We start from the raw sequence: 19,164 nt of genomic DNA, 5'->3' as shown, positions 1-19,164 counted from the left end.
TAGGTTCACCTTATAATAGTATAGATATGACCTCACCTATAATAGTACGTATAACCTTTAATTTTAACTTGGATCTTGGACTTACTCGGCCATGTGATGTTGATGGATTCAGATTTCAATCATACTGGCTCTTTTCAAACAAATCAATTTAAGTAATTCTCCATCAATTCTCTTTGTGAATAAATCATGTATGACTAAGCTGAATGAGCAATTGTAAACTGTTTATTTCAAAATTAAGAATCAATGACCTTCAAATACATCCTTTATCTTTTCAAACTCTAGCTTTAGAGGGGGAAAAACAAATATATAACTGTAAACATCTAGTAAATGCCGATCTATTTTGTGAACAAAAATCTTAACTGGGTTGCAAAACCACCAGTTCTCTTTCTCCTATTTGACAGCAGAAGAAGCAAGCTCGCTGCAATTGTATACCATTGTTCTCCATTGTTCTTCGCAAATCTTCAAGCACAGATAATGAACAAATTATTAGTATAGAAGCTAGCCCCGACAGTAACAACATCACATCTTACTCTTTTTCATCTCTGTTTTCTCCAAACAAATGGAGGTGGGATAATAGGAAAAAATGAGCCAGGAGCCTTTCCTCCAGGCTGAAGGATAGAAGTTTACTTGCTATGTTCATAGCTTACAATTTCTTCAATTTCATTCTCTTCTCCTATTCCACTGGCTTCTGTGTTTCCAAGGGTATCATGCACATCTTTATTTCCAGTAACTACAGTCTTTAATGAGCTAAGGAAAGCCTCTTGTTCTCTAGTGTCTTGTTGGTCACCGAGCCATTTGCTTACGCTTGATACCAGATGGGGTTTTGGTCTCCATCCTGGATTTTGTGCTCGTACTGCTATTGCTTCTTTCATGCATTCAAAGGCCTTTTCCATCTCATCCGAATTCAAGTACCCTGCAGCGATGATAGCCCAACTATTCGGGATTGGTGTCTTACCTTTCTTGATAATGTCTTGCAGCATTATTTCGGCTTTATCAACTAAGTCATTCTGGCAATATCCAATTACAAGGACATTTGGCACTCTAAAATCGTAAGTGTGATTAGAAGACTCCCACTCTTTTAGCACGGCCTCAGCTGTCTCTAGATCACCAAGCTTAACCAAGGAACCTAGCATGGTGATGTAGTCCCTGTTAATTTGCTTTTTACACACAATCTTTTGTACACCCCACAATCTCAACATCTCTTCCTTATTGCCTAGATTCGCATAGTGGGAGATCAAATGATTGTAACCTATTGGATCTTTATGTAGCTTATCTTCTAACTTTTTCAAGAAAGCAAGAGCCTTCTCCTTGAACTTGGCTTTTATATAAACATTAGCCATCATGGAATAGGTGATCCAGTCCACTGATATGAAAGGCTGGCTTTCCATTTCTTCAAGAAGCTTCTCCATACCACTATAATCAGCTCTTTCTCCACAGCAATTGATGCAGATCCGATAGCTGAAGTTATTAGGGGTGACACCATTCTCCTTCATCTCCGACAGCACATCAGAGACTCGCTCGAGTTGCCTTGTACTTCTGTAAAGGCACATGAGATTGTTGTAAACAAGAGTGCAGGAAGCATAACCAAGTTTCTTCATTTTCTGAAAATGGGCTAGGGATTTCTCAACTAGACATTCTCTAATATAACAGTTGAAGAGTGCACCATAAGTCTTATCATTCTTCTGTTCATCTGTTAGGTTATTAAAGTAGCACTCTGCCGCTTCCCAACCATGGACGACACCAATAAGATCCAAATGCACAGCACAATCTCCTGACTTGAAAGGGCAGAGACCACTAACACTCATCCACTCGGAAACCTACATGGCAACAAGCATTCACCACCAGCTTTAGAAAGAAGGGCAGGTCAGATGTAGTAGTAAAATGGGTAATAGTATCATGACACAATGTCACATTTTGATCCAAAAAGAAGAAAACTTTCAGACATTATGTGTGGGAACATGTTGCCATTTTTAGATGAGTTTGGAACAAGTTGCCATTCTCCAGTTCAAATATGAGCTGCACAAGCATTTTCCTTTCTTACTTAATATTAGGGTTGTCTAAAAAAGCTTCAATAACAGGATTTTAAGTTCTACATGCTAGGTGTAAACAATATTAAAACAACCAGATCACTTATAAAGTAATTACCGCTAAATGCTCTATGATGAAAATTAATCGACAACCTCGTAAAAATGGTAAGAAACCTACTATAACATTAACAAGTTAAAATTCACTGATAGTGTAAAAACCCTTTATGCTGTCAGTGTACATAACTTAAATCCCAACTAAGACAAAGAATACAAGCTCAATTTCAATACCCTGCTCCTTGATCCCGCTTCCCATAGCCCAAAAAGAAACCAACCAATCAATCAACTAAACCTCCATCTCAAATTAGTTGGGTCGACTATACTAATTCATCCATATCTATTCCACTTTCTCTCTTTATGTTTAGAATGAATATTTAGTCCACTCTATTCAGTAATCTCATTCTAATACTACATAAGAAAAATTGCACGAATTCTTAAAAGACTAAAAGAAAGGATAGACAGGAAATGGAACCTGTAGGGCTTGGGAAAAACGCTTACGGCTACGGAGATCTCGAACAATGCGCTGAAGCTCCAAACTTGTGACCTTTCTGCCCTCGACCACCCATTGATCCAGAACTGGAATTATGAGATCCGCGCGTCTAACAGGGCTAATTCTGGAAAATAAATTATTACGCTTTGAGGAATAGACAGTGCAATATGCGCGGAATGGGAAAGCCCTACGCAGAAGATTGTAAGAAATTGATCGATTCAAGGTTGCGTAGTTCATTGAGTTTATTGGCTTTGGGGCCTGTAGTGCTACTGAACACTGGTATGAGCTCCCCAACATTGAAAAACAGAAAAAGTACCTGAACAGAGAAGAGAGTCGAGACCCAGTTCAGGATTTAGGGTTTTAGACAAATGAAAGCTCGACGTAATAAATTAATTGCAATTTGACACTGATGATAAAAGATTAAGGGATATATTACCCTCCTTTGGTTTTTTAAAGAAAAAATTACTTCACTAAACTACAATAGAACCTCTCTAAACTAATATTAGGTAAATTAATAAATTCTCTAACATAATATTTTTCTCCGGTCCCGACTTGGATCGGTGAAAAATATCACTGATTTCAATAAGATAATATATTTTCGGAAGACCCCTATATAAATATATGATCCGATTAATATTATAAATTAATAATTCTATAAAATTACAAAAATATCTTAGACAATTTAGTGAAATAGATTCTAGTATTTTTTGTTTTTCTTAAAATTTAAAGTTGAAGCTCATCTCTAACTTTTCTTATTGTATCTGAAAGTTCTGGTGTGGTCTTCTCGAATTGCACCAAAAAATTGTAAAGAGTTCTAGACGCGATAAGTGCTTCCCTACGCGTAACTGGTTCCAAAAGGTATTGTGTCGTCTTCAACTTCATCATCAACATTGTTTTCGCCGATGGTATCCATAATTTTTTCTAAACTCTAGACCTCTGAACATGTATCATTTTCACTCGGGGTAATCCAACAAGCTATTGTCATTCATTTTATTGCGGTAACTGAGATCATTAATCATGATCTCGAGTTCATGAATGCCGTTTTCACATGTGAGCTTATTTAAATTCCTTGAGGCTTCATCCCCCGAATGAATTTTGCAGTGTCGAAAATAATTTGCTATTGTGTCTTGCTGAACATTTGTCGTCCAAGCCGCGATCGCAAGATTGATATCATCTAAACATTAATATTTCCTGGATCAGTTTGTCCCAACTCATAGCCTTCTAATATCCTACGGTAAAATCTACTGTGATAATGCATCTTGAAACCTCTTATTATCCGAACATCACAAGGTTGAATTTTTGATGTCATGTTGGATGGCAAGAAAAGCAATTCAAAATTTTGTAGTACTTAAATATTTTTTGGATGTGCGGGACAATTATCTACCACAAGCAAAATTCGTCTACCATGCATCTTGTGGTCAACCAACGGATATATTCATCAAAAATACACTTGTCATCCATGCTCATTTGTTTGCACGATAGTGACAATTCAAACTGTTCATGTTGACATTCTTGAAGCAACGTGACTTTGTATATTTTTTAATAATCCATAAAGGAATTTTTTCAGATCCATCCTTGTTGCAACAAATAACAACCGCGGACCTTTCTTTGTCCTGCTTTCTTCCTTCAAGTTGTTTTGTAGCAAGAGAATAATCAACTTATAACCTGTAAAACAAACCAGTTTCATTCATATTTTCATAGAGAATTGGTCAATTTTTTCCCTAATGGACTTCAATTTTGTCTCCATGTCTTGTATATCAACGGAACCACTCTCTCTGAAATGACGAAATGACTTGATACCATGTCTTAGCTTGAATTTCTCAAGCCAACCTTGAGAAAAGTTATGCTCAAAATCTTGTTGACGATATAAAAGTTTCATTGTATCTCTCGCATTATCCAAAATTAACTCTCTGGTTATATTCACACGGGCTTGGTATTGGAAAAATCACTCATAAACAACCTTCTTCATGTCTGAAATTTTTACTGGCTTGTGCCGCTTGATATCCCTTCCTCTTTCTATGTTAGCCGAAAGATACTAAGTTGATCGTTTGAGTGTGTTTGATATTGTACCTTGACTAACTTTCAAATGAAAATTTTCATCAAGCCACAACTGCAAATCATTTTGAATGCATGTGGGATGATCTCTTTTGTACTCACATAATGCTTTGTGTATTTGATCTGTCATTGTTGATTTTGTGACACCTTTTAGATGAGAAGCCATTTTAGATTTTGTGACACCTAATTATTAGAAAATAATGAACATTACAATGATTTATTAATTACAATGAATAAACAATGAACATTACAATGAATCATTTAATAAAAAAATATTACAATCAATCATACATCATACATTGTACTTTATGTATAATGAGTTTATTTTTTATATTAATTCAATAAATATGATACATAAATAAGTAAGATATAATAATTTTGATGTAATCCAAATTAACCTTCATTGAATCTTGAAACACTCTTTAAATTAATAAATATTAATTTATCGATTAAAATAATACTTCTACAAAATAATAATATTTCATGGTACCGACACTATTAATTTAGAGAGGTTCTATTGGTACTAGGACTTCTTATATAATTCAAATAAGGAAAAATCTATTAACCAAAAATATAGAATTTTAGAATCATAAATATTAGGAAAATAATAAAATTACTATTTTGTCCAATGTGAAACTCTATTTTAAAGAAAAAAAAAAGCGAACGATATTTCACTAATGGCCTTTGTGCTTTTAATACATACCAGTCTTAGGGTACGTACATTGTGCGTGTATCCTAACGTGTTCTTAATGAGTTTAAATTTTAAAATATTACATTAAAAATTTGTGTTTGAGATATATATAAGGTAGAAGTTAACGAAGAAGTTTAAATATTTAAAAATGATAATTGTCGATCCTATTTAGGTAACTCAATAATGTAAGAAATTCATCCTTGCAGAAGTCCTCAATTACCTCAATCAATATATTTAACTTAAAATTTATTTTAGTTTTATAATTTTATTACTTAATTTTCTGAGGTTATTATGCTTCCTTTTTAGTATCAACACACAGATCCTTGAAGATTAAGAGTTTTTTTTTTTGGAAAAGTATATATTCATATGTTCATTATAGAAGATATAAAATAGGATGTCTTTCTTATTTTTTCTCCGGATGCCTAAAACCAAAATATTGTTCAATTTTTTTACACGTTAAAAATATATTTTATACTGGAAAAAAATATTATTTAACTATTTTTTTAGTATTTAAATTTTTATGCCAACTATAAATTTTTTATTATATCTTTACTTATTTGAACTATATATAAAATCCTAATATGCAGAACTTTAAAATTAATTAAGATTAGCTTTTGTAAAATTGTTCTAATGTTTAGATGGTAGCTTAATTATAATGGACCAAATATATTTTAGCTCAGCACAAAAATTAAATATGATAATGAAGACTTATCATAATCAAGTAGACTTTGTATTGTATTCAAATTTCATTAGATATTATCAACAAAATAAACCGATGTCACAATTATATTGCCAGTTAATAGAAAACTTATATAATGAAATAAAATTTAAACCACGTACATTCTAGGACCATTTATTTGAGATAAAAAATAATTTAATTAAGTATGCAATCATTTAAGGCTGGAAATAGAACATGGTGTGAAACATTAATGTCATTAACCGACTAGCACTTCAACTCAAATTGCTTGAACAACATATATCACTACAAGAAATCGGACTTTTAGTGGCAACCAAAGTCGCTATTAAAGCTATTAAAACATGGAAAGTCGATGCTATTACACATTTAGTGGCGACTTTCTGGTCGCTCCATGTACTACCGTTACTAAATGTTTTTGTGGCGCCACAAAATATACAGTTGTGGTAACTTAACTCGCCACAACAATATGCAGTAAATACCCAACCATAAAATAGATTTGAGGTAGGCCGCCACTGATGAACGACTTTTAGTAGCGACGGTAGTCGCCGCAAAAGGAATTATACCTTAAGTGGCAGCTCTTATCGCCACAATAACATGAGATTTAGTAGCATTATTGGTCGCCATAAATAGTAATTATTTTGTAGCAAGGTTTGGTCGCCCCTAAAACCTATTTTTTCAACCGATATAATTTTGTAAAAATAATTAAGCAACAACAATATTTTTTTAATAATATTACACAAATGTATTGAGCAACTCATTAATGTAAGAAGAGACACCATTAAATCTCTTATCAAACAAAAAGATCAACGAACGTTTTATTAAAATTCAGAACATATAGGAATCGTCCATTTATACACATGAAATGCCCCAAAAAAACAAAAACAAAGAAGCAGCAAAAATAAAATGTCTTCAAGCTCCTCCTTGGCTAGTGCCATGTCATCTTGAACAATATGGCCTCAATAACAAACTCTCATAAGAGAATAATATTGGCCTCTCCAAGTGCGGCTCCTGTTGTACTATTCCATACGAAGGCACATTATTATCTTTTGCATACATTGGACAGATTGGTTACTATCTACAAAAGAAATTCAGGAATTTTTAAAATATCGTCAATATATTTTAAGAAATTCACACTAACAATGATGAATAAAATTACTTTATTTCATGTGTAGCTGCCCAAACTATCAAAATTGATCAGCACATATCAATAGCTGACGGTAAATATAAAGAATTAAAGCTTTCTCTATTGATTATTCACTTAATCATACTTTCTCTCTAAAAGAACAAACTTCCTCAATGCCATATCTAGTGCACATTGATGAAAGTATAGTTTGACAACATTTACATTTGAAATAATTCCCGAGTAGATGGTTTAAAATGAGTCAGCCAATGTTGCGCAAATTCAATTTGTGCCTCAATACTAATTGTTAGACATTATTCAAGATAGATAAGCATCTAGATATACTTCAAAAAAAAGAGTGCATGTTTTCACGATAGTATCAATGGGTATGGGAATTAGCCAACTACTGGTTGAAAGCAATATTTTTCTAAAAAAGAAAATTGAGTATTTCAAAAATCTATATGTACACTATGAATAACAATTATCTTCAGAAAATGTCTAATGAAAAAAATAAGAATAGGTTTCATACACAAAAGAGAGAACTAAGAATAGAAAACAAACCTTTGAGTTTCACGATAATGGATAAAGACTATATGTTCAAGAGTCCTGATAACAGAATTGGGAAAAATCCATAATTCATGGATGCAATTTTTTTTTATCTAACTACTAAAGTGAGCCATCAAATTTTGACCGAAGAAAAACAAGAAAGGAGGAAATCCAATAGATCAGACCAAAGCCATGGGTGCAAGATACCTATAGCAATTACCTTGATTGCAATAATAGCATTTTCACGACCCAAAATCTAACCATGGTCGTGATAGCGCCTATCGTGTTACAAAGCAGGCTTACTTCCCAAAATATTACTACTAAACCGATTATAAGAATTTAATAAAATATTTCAATATTTAAATTTTTAATAAACTAAATCAACTCTAAATATAATATAGAAAACATACAGAAACGAGCCCCAAACATCGGGGTGTCACTAAGTCGTGAGCGTCTAAAACTATAAACTAAGATATATAAACTGTCTAACTGTCCAAAAGAAGAAATGACAAAAGGAGTAAAAAGGTCCTGCGGACGCTAGCAACTACCTTGCAATCTCCACAGATAGCCGGCTTGAACTCAACGATCGCCGCGCTCTAACTCACCCGGATCTGCACCTAAAGTGCAAGGTGTAGTATAAGTACAACCGACTCAGTAGTAACAGAAATAACTAAGGAACTGAGCAGTAGTGACGAGCTAAGTAAAACAGTCCAATTATTTATTTTCACAATATAAAAATAAACAGAAATAAACAGGTAAATTCCATAACTCAGTAAATGCCACAAGAAAGTTTAACAGATAAATGCAGCAACAACACAAATAAATACAACCTCACAACAGTGTCACTCCATCACTCAGCACTCGCACTCAGAACACAACACTCAAAACACTCAACACTCTGCGCTCACTGGGGGTGTGTACAGACTCCGGAGGGGCTCCCAAAGCCCAAGCGCTAAGCACGAACAGCTCACGTGCCATAATATCAATACCTGGATCTGCACGGTCAGCTCACATGCTACGCGGACAACTCACGCGCTATGGTATCAATACCTGGACCCGCACGGTCAGCTCATGTGTTACGCGGACAGCTCACGTGCTATGGTATAAATATCCTCACAACTAGGCCCTCGGCCTGACTCAGTCATGTACCTCTCCAGCCTCACAATGCACCACAAATAAGGGGACACAACCCACATCAAGTATCACAACATATCAGCAAAATAATAGAGATTGAGGTAAACATGTACAATAATTTCTATGACTGAGTACAAATAATGTGAGCATGAATGAAGCCTAAACATGATCTCTAACGTGAAGGCAGACAAGTTCACCAACAAGTAAATACATAAACACAGATAATGGTTATTAGGCCTCACGGCCTCACGGGACGGACCAAGTCTCAATCCCTCAAGGTATACACCCACACGTCCGTCACCTAGCATGGGTATCACCTCCAAACAATCACATGATATCAAATTCTCCGGGTTTATACCCTCAAGGCCAGAGTTAAAACTGTTACTTACCTTATCATTGTAAAATCCTACTCCGGGATGCCCTCGTCTCTGGACTCGATCTCCAAAAGCTCCGAATCTAACCAAAATCAGAATACTACTATCGACATGTGCTAAAGAATCGAATTCAACAATAATAACTACAAAATATGCCAAAAATCTAAAATCGGCCAAAACCCGCCCCCCGGGCCCACGTCTTGGAACCAATCAAAAATGGAAGAATTAGAACCCTCGCCCTCTCCCGAGTCTAACCATATAAAATTTATCAAAATCGGACTCCGTTTGGTCCTTCAAATCCCTACCTAAAACTCTCCAAAACTCAAGCCCTAACTCCCTCAATTTCACTTTGAAATCATCAATCAAATCCCAAAAACGAAGATGGATTCATGAAATATAACCAAAATCGAGTAGAGAACACTTACCCCAATCCCTATGGTGAAAATCGCCTTCAAAATCGCTCAAATCCGAGCTCCCCAACTCAAAATATGACCGAATGAATAAACTCTTATTTTATATATTTTTCTGCCAGTTATTCTGCCTCGTTTCTCACGTCAAACAATCCCGAAACTCGCTTTGTATGCCTCCAGTAAATTCCTTGTGAAATTTTAGTCAACTTAGGCTTTTGAATCACTCAATTTGACCTTATAATGAAGGAGATATGTAGGTTTTAATATTTGCAAATAGTGCAGATTTTTAAAATACACCGTCAGTGGCAACTTCGTAATTAATCTGAAAAATCTGATAACCTAATTCTTAATAAAATGACCATAAAATCCTCATAAGATGTCCAAATTCAACGATTCTTTTTGCTACGGGTCCGTAATTATGATACAGATCTAATGCTTCAATCAGAAAGAAAATCGGAGCTAAATTGGATGTAGGAAATTCCTTAAGAGGAAAGAATTAAGAGAAATTCTTAAGGGACAAGATATTTATCCGCAAGATAGAAACTTCTTTTTATTCTTGTGCATAATAGTTACACATGTGTACAAATTTTGTGCCAGGTCTTGAGTAGTCTATGCGGGCATGGTTCATTTGACCGTTTGCCCTTACAATAAACCCTATCGATCAAGCCGAGACCATTCAATTATAAAGTTTTTTTCCTTGCTAAAGTCGCTATCCGAGGGTAATGCCCCCCAGTGTTCGAGGACAATCGTAGAGAGGCCTCGAGTACTATTGTCATGATCTTCGATACCGGTTCGTAACCGGCCTTCAATTCTAAGTTAGCACGATTTACTATTGCCTCGTTAAAAACCTTGTCGGAAAATCCATTTGGGACAAAAACGGTTCCAGGAAAAAAGAGTGCAATGCGTGCTTTCAGGCCTAAAGATTGTATCGTTCTTTGATGATTGCCTACAAGTGTTAGTTCGTAATGCAAATAAATAAAAGGAAATGCACGAAGTCGTATCTTAGCAATAGTATCACTTCAGTTGAGCTATGTTCCAGTTGTTCGGTAGTTGCTCACCGTTTATTTTTTCGAGTTTGTACGACCCTTTACTGGTGATCTCGATAATTCGATAAGGGCCTTCCCAATTTGGTCCCAAGTTCCCTTCGTTTTGGTTCCAGATATTTAGCGTGACCTTCCTTAACACCAAGTTTCGGAGTATGAAGCAGTGGCGAGTTCGAGAGGTACCGCTTTAATTCTTCCAATTCTTGTTGGCATTCTGGGGTCCATGCAAAACTGTTCTTCTTTTTGAGCAGTGAGAAGAACCTCTGACTTCTATCTAAAGACCTCGAGATGAATCGGCCTAGGACGGCTATGCACCCTGTTAATCTTTGTACGACCTTAACATTGTCCACGATTGTGATGTCTTCGATTTTCTTGATCTTATCGGGGTTGATTTAGATCCCACGATTCGATACCATGAAGCCGAGGAACTTGCCCAAGCCGACCCCGAATGCACATTTCTCCGGGTTGAGTTTCATATTGTATTTCCTTAGTATTTCGAAGGTCTCCTGCAAAAGTGTCAAATGGTCCTCTGCTTGCAGGGACTTAACTAGCAGATAAGTGGCACTAGCATGTTTTATTCCAAATGGCATTACATTATAATAATAGTTGCCATACTTAGTGATGAACGAAGTCTTTTCCTGATCCTCCGGGTTCATTTGTATTTGATTGTACCCGGAGTAGGTATCGAGAAAACTAAGGATCTCATGGACGGCCGTGGTATCGATCATGCGATCGATATTCGGCAAAGGAAAAGAGTCTTTAGGAGATGCTTTGTTTAAATCTTTATAATCTATGAAAATTCTAAGTTTATTTCCCTTTTTAGGGACTACGACTACGGTTTCTAACCATTCGAGATATTTTACTTCCCGAATGGATCCTATTTTGAGAAGTTTGGCTACCTCGTCCTTGATGAATGCATGTTTTACCTCGGACTGGGGCCTTCTCTTTATTTTTACCGGGCGAAACTTCGGGTCCAAGCTCAGTCGATGTGTAGTGATCTCCGGCGGGATCCCTGTCATATCTAGGTGGGACCAAGAAAAAGAATCCATGTTATTGATAAGAAATTTAATGAGTTTTTCCCTGAGCTCGGGTGTTAACCCCGTACCCAGGTATACCTTTCGATCAGGTAGATGCTCGATCAGTATGACTTGCTCCAGCTCTTCGATTGTTGATTTGGTGGCATCGGAATCCTCAGGGATTATAAAGGATCGAGGGATCCAATAGTCATCATCCTCGTCCGTTCTCTGCTTCTCCGACTGAGTCGAGGCTGGTGGTTGTGGTTATTATTTAGCTTCCTGTATTCCATTGGACTCCGATCCCTTTGTTGACGAAAACGCCGATATCGATGTTAATTCGTCGATCACGAACATATTTTTGGCAACATGCTGTTCCCCATACATCATTATTACTCCATCCGGTGTTGGGAACTTCAACATTTGGTTAAGGGTTGAGGGAACCGCCTTCATGTTGTGAATCCAGGGTTTTTCGAGCAGTGTGTTGTATCACACATCACCCTCAATCACATGGAACTTTGTTTCTTGAATAGTTCCGGTTACATTTACTGGTTGGATAATTTCACCTTTAGTTGTTTCACTCTCCATGTTGAAGCCATTGAGAATCCGAGATGTGGGTACGATCTGACCTTGTAGGCCGAGCTGCTCCACGACCCTCGATCGAATAATATTGGCCGAGCTTCCTGGATCAATTAAAACATGTTTAACCTGAATTTTATTCATAAGGATAGAGATTACTAAAGCACCATTGTGGGGTTGTGAGACCCCTTCTTCTTCCTCATCATTGAATTATAAAGTGCCTTCTGGCATATAGTCTTGAGTTCGTTTTTCCCCGGTGATTGATACTTTAGTGCGTTTGAACATGGGCCCTTGTAGAATATCGACCCCAGCAATGATCATGTGAATCACGTGTTGTGGTTCTTCCTACTCATTTTTCATGTTTGCATCCCTGTCTCTGTAATGTTTTTTAGCTCGGTCGCTCAAGAATTCTCGAAGGTGACCCTCGTTGAATAGACGGGCCATCTCATCCCTTAGTTGTCTGTAGTCTTCCGCTCTATGACCATGTGTACCATGGTATTTGCATATTTAATTTGGGTTTCTTTGGGATGGATCGGTTTGTATAGGTCTGGGCCATCTAGTATCTTTGATTCTCCCAATGGCTGACACAATACCTATTGCGTCGATGCTGAAGTTGTATTCTGATAATCGTGGTGCTTCTGTGGGATCGGTATGTTTATCGAAGCCACTTTAGCTCATAAACCCTCGAGAGCTCTGTCCTCGATCGTTCCTTTGATTATTTCGGATGGGGTTGCGTCTTGGGCCGCTGTTTCTACGATCTACATTGTATGGTTAATACCGATCTCTGTTCGGTCGGGGTTCTCTATCGATATCCCTTTGAATTCTGCCAAAGGGCCTGTTTGGATAAACGGAAACGGAAGGGGTCCCCAATTGATCATCCTCGACCCTGATCTTTGACTGGTACCGATTATGTACATCGGCCCAGGTTACCGCTGGATATTCAATTAAATTCTGCTTTAGCTGTCTTGATGCTACCAAACTTTGTTCGTTCAAACCTTGAGTAAAGGCTTGAACAACCCAATTGTCTGTGACCGGTGGTAGTTCTATGCGTTCCATCTGGAACCGAGATACGAATTCCCTCAATATTTCGTTGTCTTTTTATTTCACCTTTAAGAGGTCCGACTTCCTAGTCTCAGCCTTTATTGCTCCGGGATGTGCCTTTACGAAAGAGTCTGCAAGCATGGCAAAGGAATCGATGGAATTAGGCAGCAAATTGTGGTACCATATCATTGATCCTTTCGACACGGTTTCTCTAAATTTCTTCAGTAGAACAGATTTGATCTCATTGTCTTCCAAGTCATTCCCTTTTATTTCGCATGTATAAGAAGTGACATGCTCGTTAGGATCGGTGGTCCCATTGTACTTAGGAAATTCTGGCATTCAGAATTTCTTCAGAATGGGTTTCAGTGCCACACTTGGAGGGAAACGCTTCTGTACGAATTTCTTTGAATCCATACCCTTTAGAATCGGCGATACCCCCAGTATTTGGTCAATCCGGGAATTGTATGTCTCTACTTTCTTGTTATTTGCCTCGATTTTATTTTCTCCTGATTCAATCCGTTTAGTGAGCTCCTCGAGAATTTTCATAATGGTGGGGTCAGTCCCCGATTCGTTGGCATTCGACCTTTCCGGCACAGGCTCGGTCTTGTGGACGACTTCTGGTTCGATCCTACTCGGTGTTCGGTACTGATTTTCTAGTTGTGCTATAGCGACTTGTTGAGCCTGTAATATTTTGAATATCAATTGGAGGCTAACTCCACCATCTTCTCTACCCTGCGTATCTCGACCACCTGACCGAACTTCCATGCGTATGCCACCTTCGGGATCAACGCCCAAATTTGCGTTTAGGGGGGACATATGAACTGACATCGACGGGATTTGCAATTGGTGCTTCCTCGAGGTCAGCCTGAGGCACCTCGATCCCTGGGACGGCTATATTGTCATTTTCCCTGTGAAATCCGAGGTCGTTGTCACCATGTGTAGGCGCTGCTTGTGAGTTTGACATGTTTATCCTGAAAACAAGGATTCTTACGAGAACAAGTGTAAAGCAGTGTGTGTTATTAGAATCAATATTAAGCAATCACTATTATCCTTAGCCCCACGGTAGGTGCTAAATTGTTTACCCTTAAAATTAGATAACAATTAAACTTATAATATGGTTCTAAAGACACGTGATTTCACTTAATACCAATTGATAAATATGAAGATTAATAACAGAAATGAACTATAAAGTAAAGCAAACCAGTGTTAGAATGGAACTCAGCCCTCGAGTTTGAATACCCTCGAACTGGTTGATGCAAGAATAATTAAAATATAACAAGCTGATGAACAATAGTGTAAACGAGAAAGGGAATTATATTGCTTTGATATTTGTGAACAATCTATCCCTTACAAATAGTTAATACTCCCCTTTATATAGTAGAGGAATTCTACTTATAGTGTAACTCTAATTAAAGAAGAAAATCCCATGATTAGCTAATTAATCGTTCCTAATTTGATCCGGTCTGAGATTTCCGCCATGATCTTCGACCAGTCACGGATATTTCGCCTTTCCGTTATTATGTTATCATCAATCTTGCTCGATGCCTGTCTTATTCGGTCTCAATCGCTACTGGCCTTGATCTCGACAGGTACCTCGCATCCCGAACTTGGTACCTTGTCCTCGTACCTTGGTCTAATCCACTATGGGGCCGACCTTCGATGCAACTCCTTGGTCCCGGTCAGATAAAAAAATTGGATTAACTCGATTTTAACCGTATACAGATAGTCCCCTTTGCTTCTAATGTTAAACTGATATATAGCTTCTATAAACATTCAATCATGAATCGTTTTCTTAAGCTCCAACGAATGAAAAAATTGTTATCAAGGACTACGGGATCTCTAAAGGTTATTCTTACCGTCGAGGTAAGCTTTTAATTTTTAAATTTTGCAATTGTTGCTTAATGTTAATTTTTGATTTTTTTTCCTTTTTTCTATTACTTTAAAATGGGCTTTCACCCATAGTGGATGAGTTTAAGACATAACTTCTTTAACTTCACATAGTAAAACTAGTTTTTACTCCCTTCGTTTCAATTTATGTGAACTTATTTGACTGTGCATGAAATTTAGGAAAAAAAATAGGCTTTTAAACTTGTGATATAAAATGAGACACATATATTTTGTGTGTTATAAATCATTGCATAAAGATAAATTATTTTCAAATATGAAAAGAAGTCATTCTCTTTTGCGCGAATTAAAAAGGAAATAAGTTCACATTGAAATGGAGGGAGAATTAGATATGGACTAATTCAAGCTAATAAGATACTAGCAATGTTTGCAATATGTTGGGTGAAATCCAAAATTAACCAGATTTACAAGTGGTAATTGAAAAATAGCCACAGTTTCAAAAGTAATCCAAATTTAGCCACTTTTCATGTAAAGATAAATCTGAACGAAAACACTGTTCAAAATTCGAAAAATATTCCAGCATAATATACTGGAGTTCGAATTTTTTACATGTGAACTTCAAGCATAATATACTGGAGTTCCAGCATAATATACTGGTCCAACATAATATGTTGGAAGTTAATACACATATGCTATAATCTCCAGTATACTATGCTGGAACTTTCTGTGTGCCGAAATTCCAGCATAATGCGCGGGAGTTCCAGCATAATGTGCTGGAGTTCCAGCAGAATATGCTGGACATTCATACACAGGTGCACCAATCTCCAGTATATTATGCTCGAACTTTCCGTGTTGCAGCAAAATAGAGGCTATTTTTTAATGACTTTGTAAACACTGACTATTTTTCAATTACCATCCCGAAAACTAACTAGTCCGTGCTATTTTTACCAATATGCTACCTTGGATGTTATTGTAAAAAAATTTATTTACTAAAACAAAGATTTAAGCAGTTCAATTCAAATTCTAAAATATTTCTATTGTTATAAAGTAGGCAGCCTTTCTTCTTCATTTTTATATATAAAAGTTTTGTACTTATTTTCTTTTCCTCTCCTGTAAACTTCATTAATGTCTAAGCAAAAATCACTACTAAAAATCCCCCTCTTACTGATGCGGATTAGCGAGGGACGTCTCTCGCTAACAAAGCTTCACCGACATCGACAGTTTGTTGTCAGTACATGATCAGTAGGTAAATCACTCTTTAGTAAAAGTAATCGACAGAGTCTTTCGGTAAATATCGATGTACCCTATCACACAGACATCGATTAGCCATCTCACACAATTCATTCAAAAAATTATCTATACTGATATATATCTCTCGGTATATTATTAAAATAATATAATATTAATGATATTTATGTCGAGAGTTCTTCCTCGATCGGGTAAATATATTTAAAATATTAATTTAATATTATTGATGGACCCTCTCAAAAAAATTAAATATTTCAAAACTAAATTATTTCATAATGTATTATAACTGTTAATACACCAATGAAGGTCAGTATTTTAAAAATAAAATTTAAAATAATTATAAGTGCAATAGAGATTGAATTCGTCGGTATATTTTATTTATTTTTATAAATGCACCGAAAAAGATAATTTTACCTTAGTGGCGAGAGAATCCCTCGGTAATCAACTGACGGATGACATCGGTACAGTCAATTCAATTTAGATTGGTCAAAGTCTCGTTATCTTCCGAGAGATATCTGTCCGAATACTTTTGAAAAAAAACTAGAAATTAAAACACTTATATGTTGTGTTAGACTCTAACGAAAAGTTTAATGGAATAGTGGCCTTGTTTGACCCAAAAATAGAGTTTTCGATTAAAATCAATATTTAGAAGAAATCTGAGTTATTGATAACCATGATTTACTTCACTTTCCCAACAATTTGAAAGAATAGATCAAGGAATGGAAATGATTGACAAAGTAAATATGAAATGAACTGATAATCACTCTCAAAATTTTTGCTCAAACCTTGAAAGTAAAGTAAAGAATAACTGTATAAATTTCAATAATCGTTCCTCCCATTACAAATGAGATTTCAGTCCTTATATAGGAACATATAATTATAGCGGTTCCCTTACTTAATTCGGGCTCACTAATGGTATTAATTGCCCCGGTTGCCCGTTACCATGTACAACCGTAACGGAAAACATTTATGATTAACGAATCCTTGTAACTGTACCGATTTTCCTTCCTTATTTATGACATGTTCGTGTATCTTTCCTTCTTCACAACCTTTATTCATTTCGTTCCTGTTTCTTCTTTTACAGTTGTCACGTCTGATTTTTTCCTTAGTGTAACCCCGTGGATGTTTCTCCCGTGCCATTTTTGCATTCTTTAACTCGTCTAATTAAGAACGTCACTTGTCATTACATCGATGTTCCACGTATCATGCCTTATCACCTTGTTAATAGTCCACATGTCATGTCTTTTTTTTTACCAATACAGATAGTCCCCCCACTTTCTGAATATTTGAGAAGTGGTAAGTTTTTATGGTAGAAATTATTTGCCGCCGTTTCTCGAGTATCATTATGCCTCCTTCAGAATCAATGCGACGTATGTCACATTCATTTAATGTCCACACCACGTGGCTTCTCATGATTGATTCTGCAGTTTCTCAGCGCTTTTTTAGGATTTTTTCTATGGCTGCGTCAGTCACGAAGTGGCGGTTCCATTATGACACTTCATAATGACTAATTTTAATGACGGTTGTATCTCCTTATAAATACTTCACCCTTTTTGATTTCGTGAAACCTTCTTCCTTCTTCTATGTATCCATCATCTTAACCCCCCTTCGTAGTTTTGTACCTTTCCTCTGTATTTTCTTTGTTAAACATGTCTTCTTCAATACCAGACTCTCGTAAAGCTGTGATCGTCGACGAGCTTGCTCCTTCTACTGCCCCTACTAGGAGTAGGAGAGGTGGTAGACTCCGCCGCCTTGGTTCGTTATCTACTCGTAGTTCTACTTCTCAAAGTAGTTCCGTTAGGATATCTTCTTCTAGACCTAAGGCTCATTTGACCCCTAGATCTTCTTCTAAAAATAGGGACGTGAATGAACCCATGCGTGAGCCTACGATTTATGAGATTGTTCCTCAAGAGTTTTCTTTTGCATCAGACAGTGAGAGCATGAAGAATCAAGTTTCTTCTATAGCTTCCCTTAACCCTGCTGAACTTTACCAAAGTTTAATCACTCCTGGTCTTCTTTCTTTAGTCCGAAGAGAATGTCATTGGAAACCAGATTTCCCAGTTTTAATTCCTGGTGCCAATTAAAAAATCACCTCTTACCATGTTGGCTTTTCTTTCGTTTATACCTACCCTTTTCACTTTAGGGTTTAAGTCCCATTGATCCGGTGATCATCGACTTTTATCACTATTTTAATGCTTGCCTTGGCTAGATTGGTCCCATCGTGTGGAGGGTTGTAGCATGCCTTCGCTATTTGTCGGATTTGGTTTCCTCTCCTTTTACCTTCCGTCACTTACTTAATCTTTATTCTTCCAAGTTATTTTGTAAAGGAGTCTTTTCCCTCGTGGCTAGAAGCAAAAGGGTTTTAGTTAGCCTCGAGGATGATCGTGATCGTGGATGGTACACCCGTTGTGTTGCTGCCCCCACTAATGGGTGAAGAAAATATGCCTTTTCTACAAAAATGGATCTTTGCACGTAAGTTTATTTTTGTCTTCCTTTGATGCCTTGAATTCCTTCATGTAACCACATATTCATTTTTTTAGCAACCATGGAAATCTTTGAAGAAATTCATAACTTCCGTGCTTGGGTAGAAAAAATATTGACTGCTTCTCCTATGGACAAAAGATGTTAGAAATTTCTTTCACAAAAAATCGGTTGGAAAGTGAAGACTCACGGTACTCTTTATCCTTGTAGTTCCTCTCCTCCTTTACTTGTTTATACATAAATCTTTTATAATTCCCCCTTTTTTATTAGGGTTTGCTATTCGTGACATTAGTCCTGCATCTGTTCCATCAAC

The 19,164-nt window shown here is 36.5% G+C and overlaps 1 protein-coding gene across 1 annotated transcript; it reads right to left on the bottom strand.

The window, feature by feature from the left end:
- Nucleotides 1-204: 204 nt before the first annotated feature.
- LOC104091842 (pentatricopeptide repeat-containing protein At4g21705, mitochondrial-like) lies at nt 205-2,961 on the bottom strand. The gene is made up of 2 exons (XM_009597273.4): nt 2,557-2,961; nt 205-1,817 (listed from the first exon to the last, which is right to left on the bottom strand). The coding sequence occupies exons 1-2, from the start codon at nt 2,869-2,871 to the stop codon at nt 624-626; spliced, it is 1,509 nt and encodes a 502-aa protein (XP_009595568.1). The 5' UTR covers nt 2,872-2,961; the 3' UTR covers nt 205-623.
- Between the last annotated feature and the right edge of the window lie 16,203 nt (nt 2,962-19,164).

Source organism: Nicotiana tomentosiformis, chromosome 7 (assembly GCF_000390325.3).
Source record: "Nicotiana tomentosiformis chromosome 7, ASM39032v3, whole genome shotgun sequence".
Classification (NCBI taxonomy): Eukaryota; Viridiplantae; Streptophyta; class Magnoliopsida; order Solanales; family Solanaceae; genus Nicotiana; species Nicotiana tomentosiformis.
This window is presented reverse-complemented; position numbering and strand designations above follow the sequence as displayed.

Coding starts and splice junctions, on each gene's coding strand:
- LOC104091842 (XM_009597273.4), bottom strand. CDS start 2,871: ATGTTGGGGAGCTCATACCAGTGTTCAGTAGCACTACAGGCCCCAAAG. Junction 1,818..2,556: donor GTTTTTCCCAAGCCCTACAG/GTTCCATTTCCT, acceptor GTTGCCATGTAG/GTTTCCGAGTGGATGAGTGT.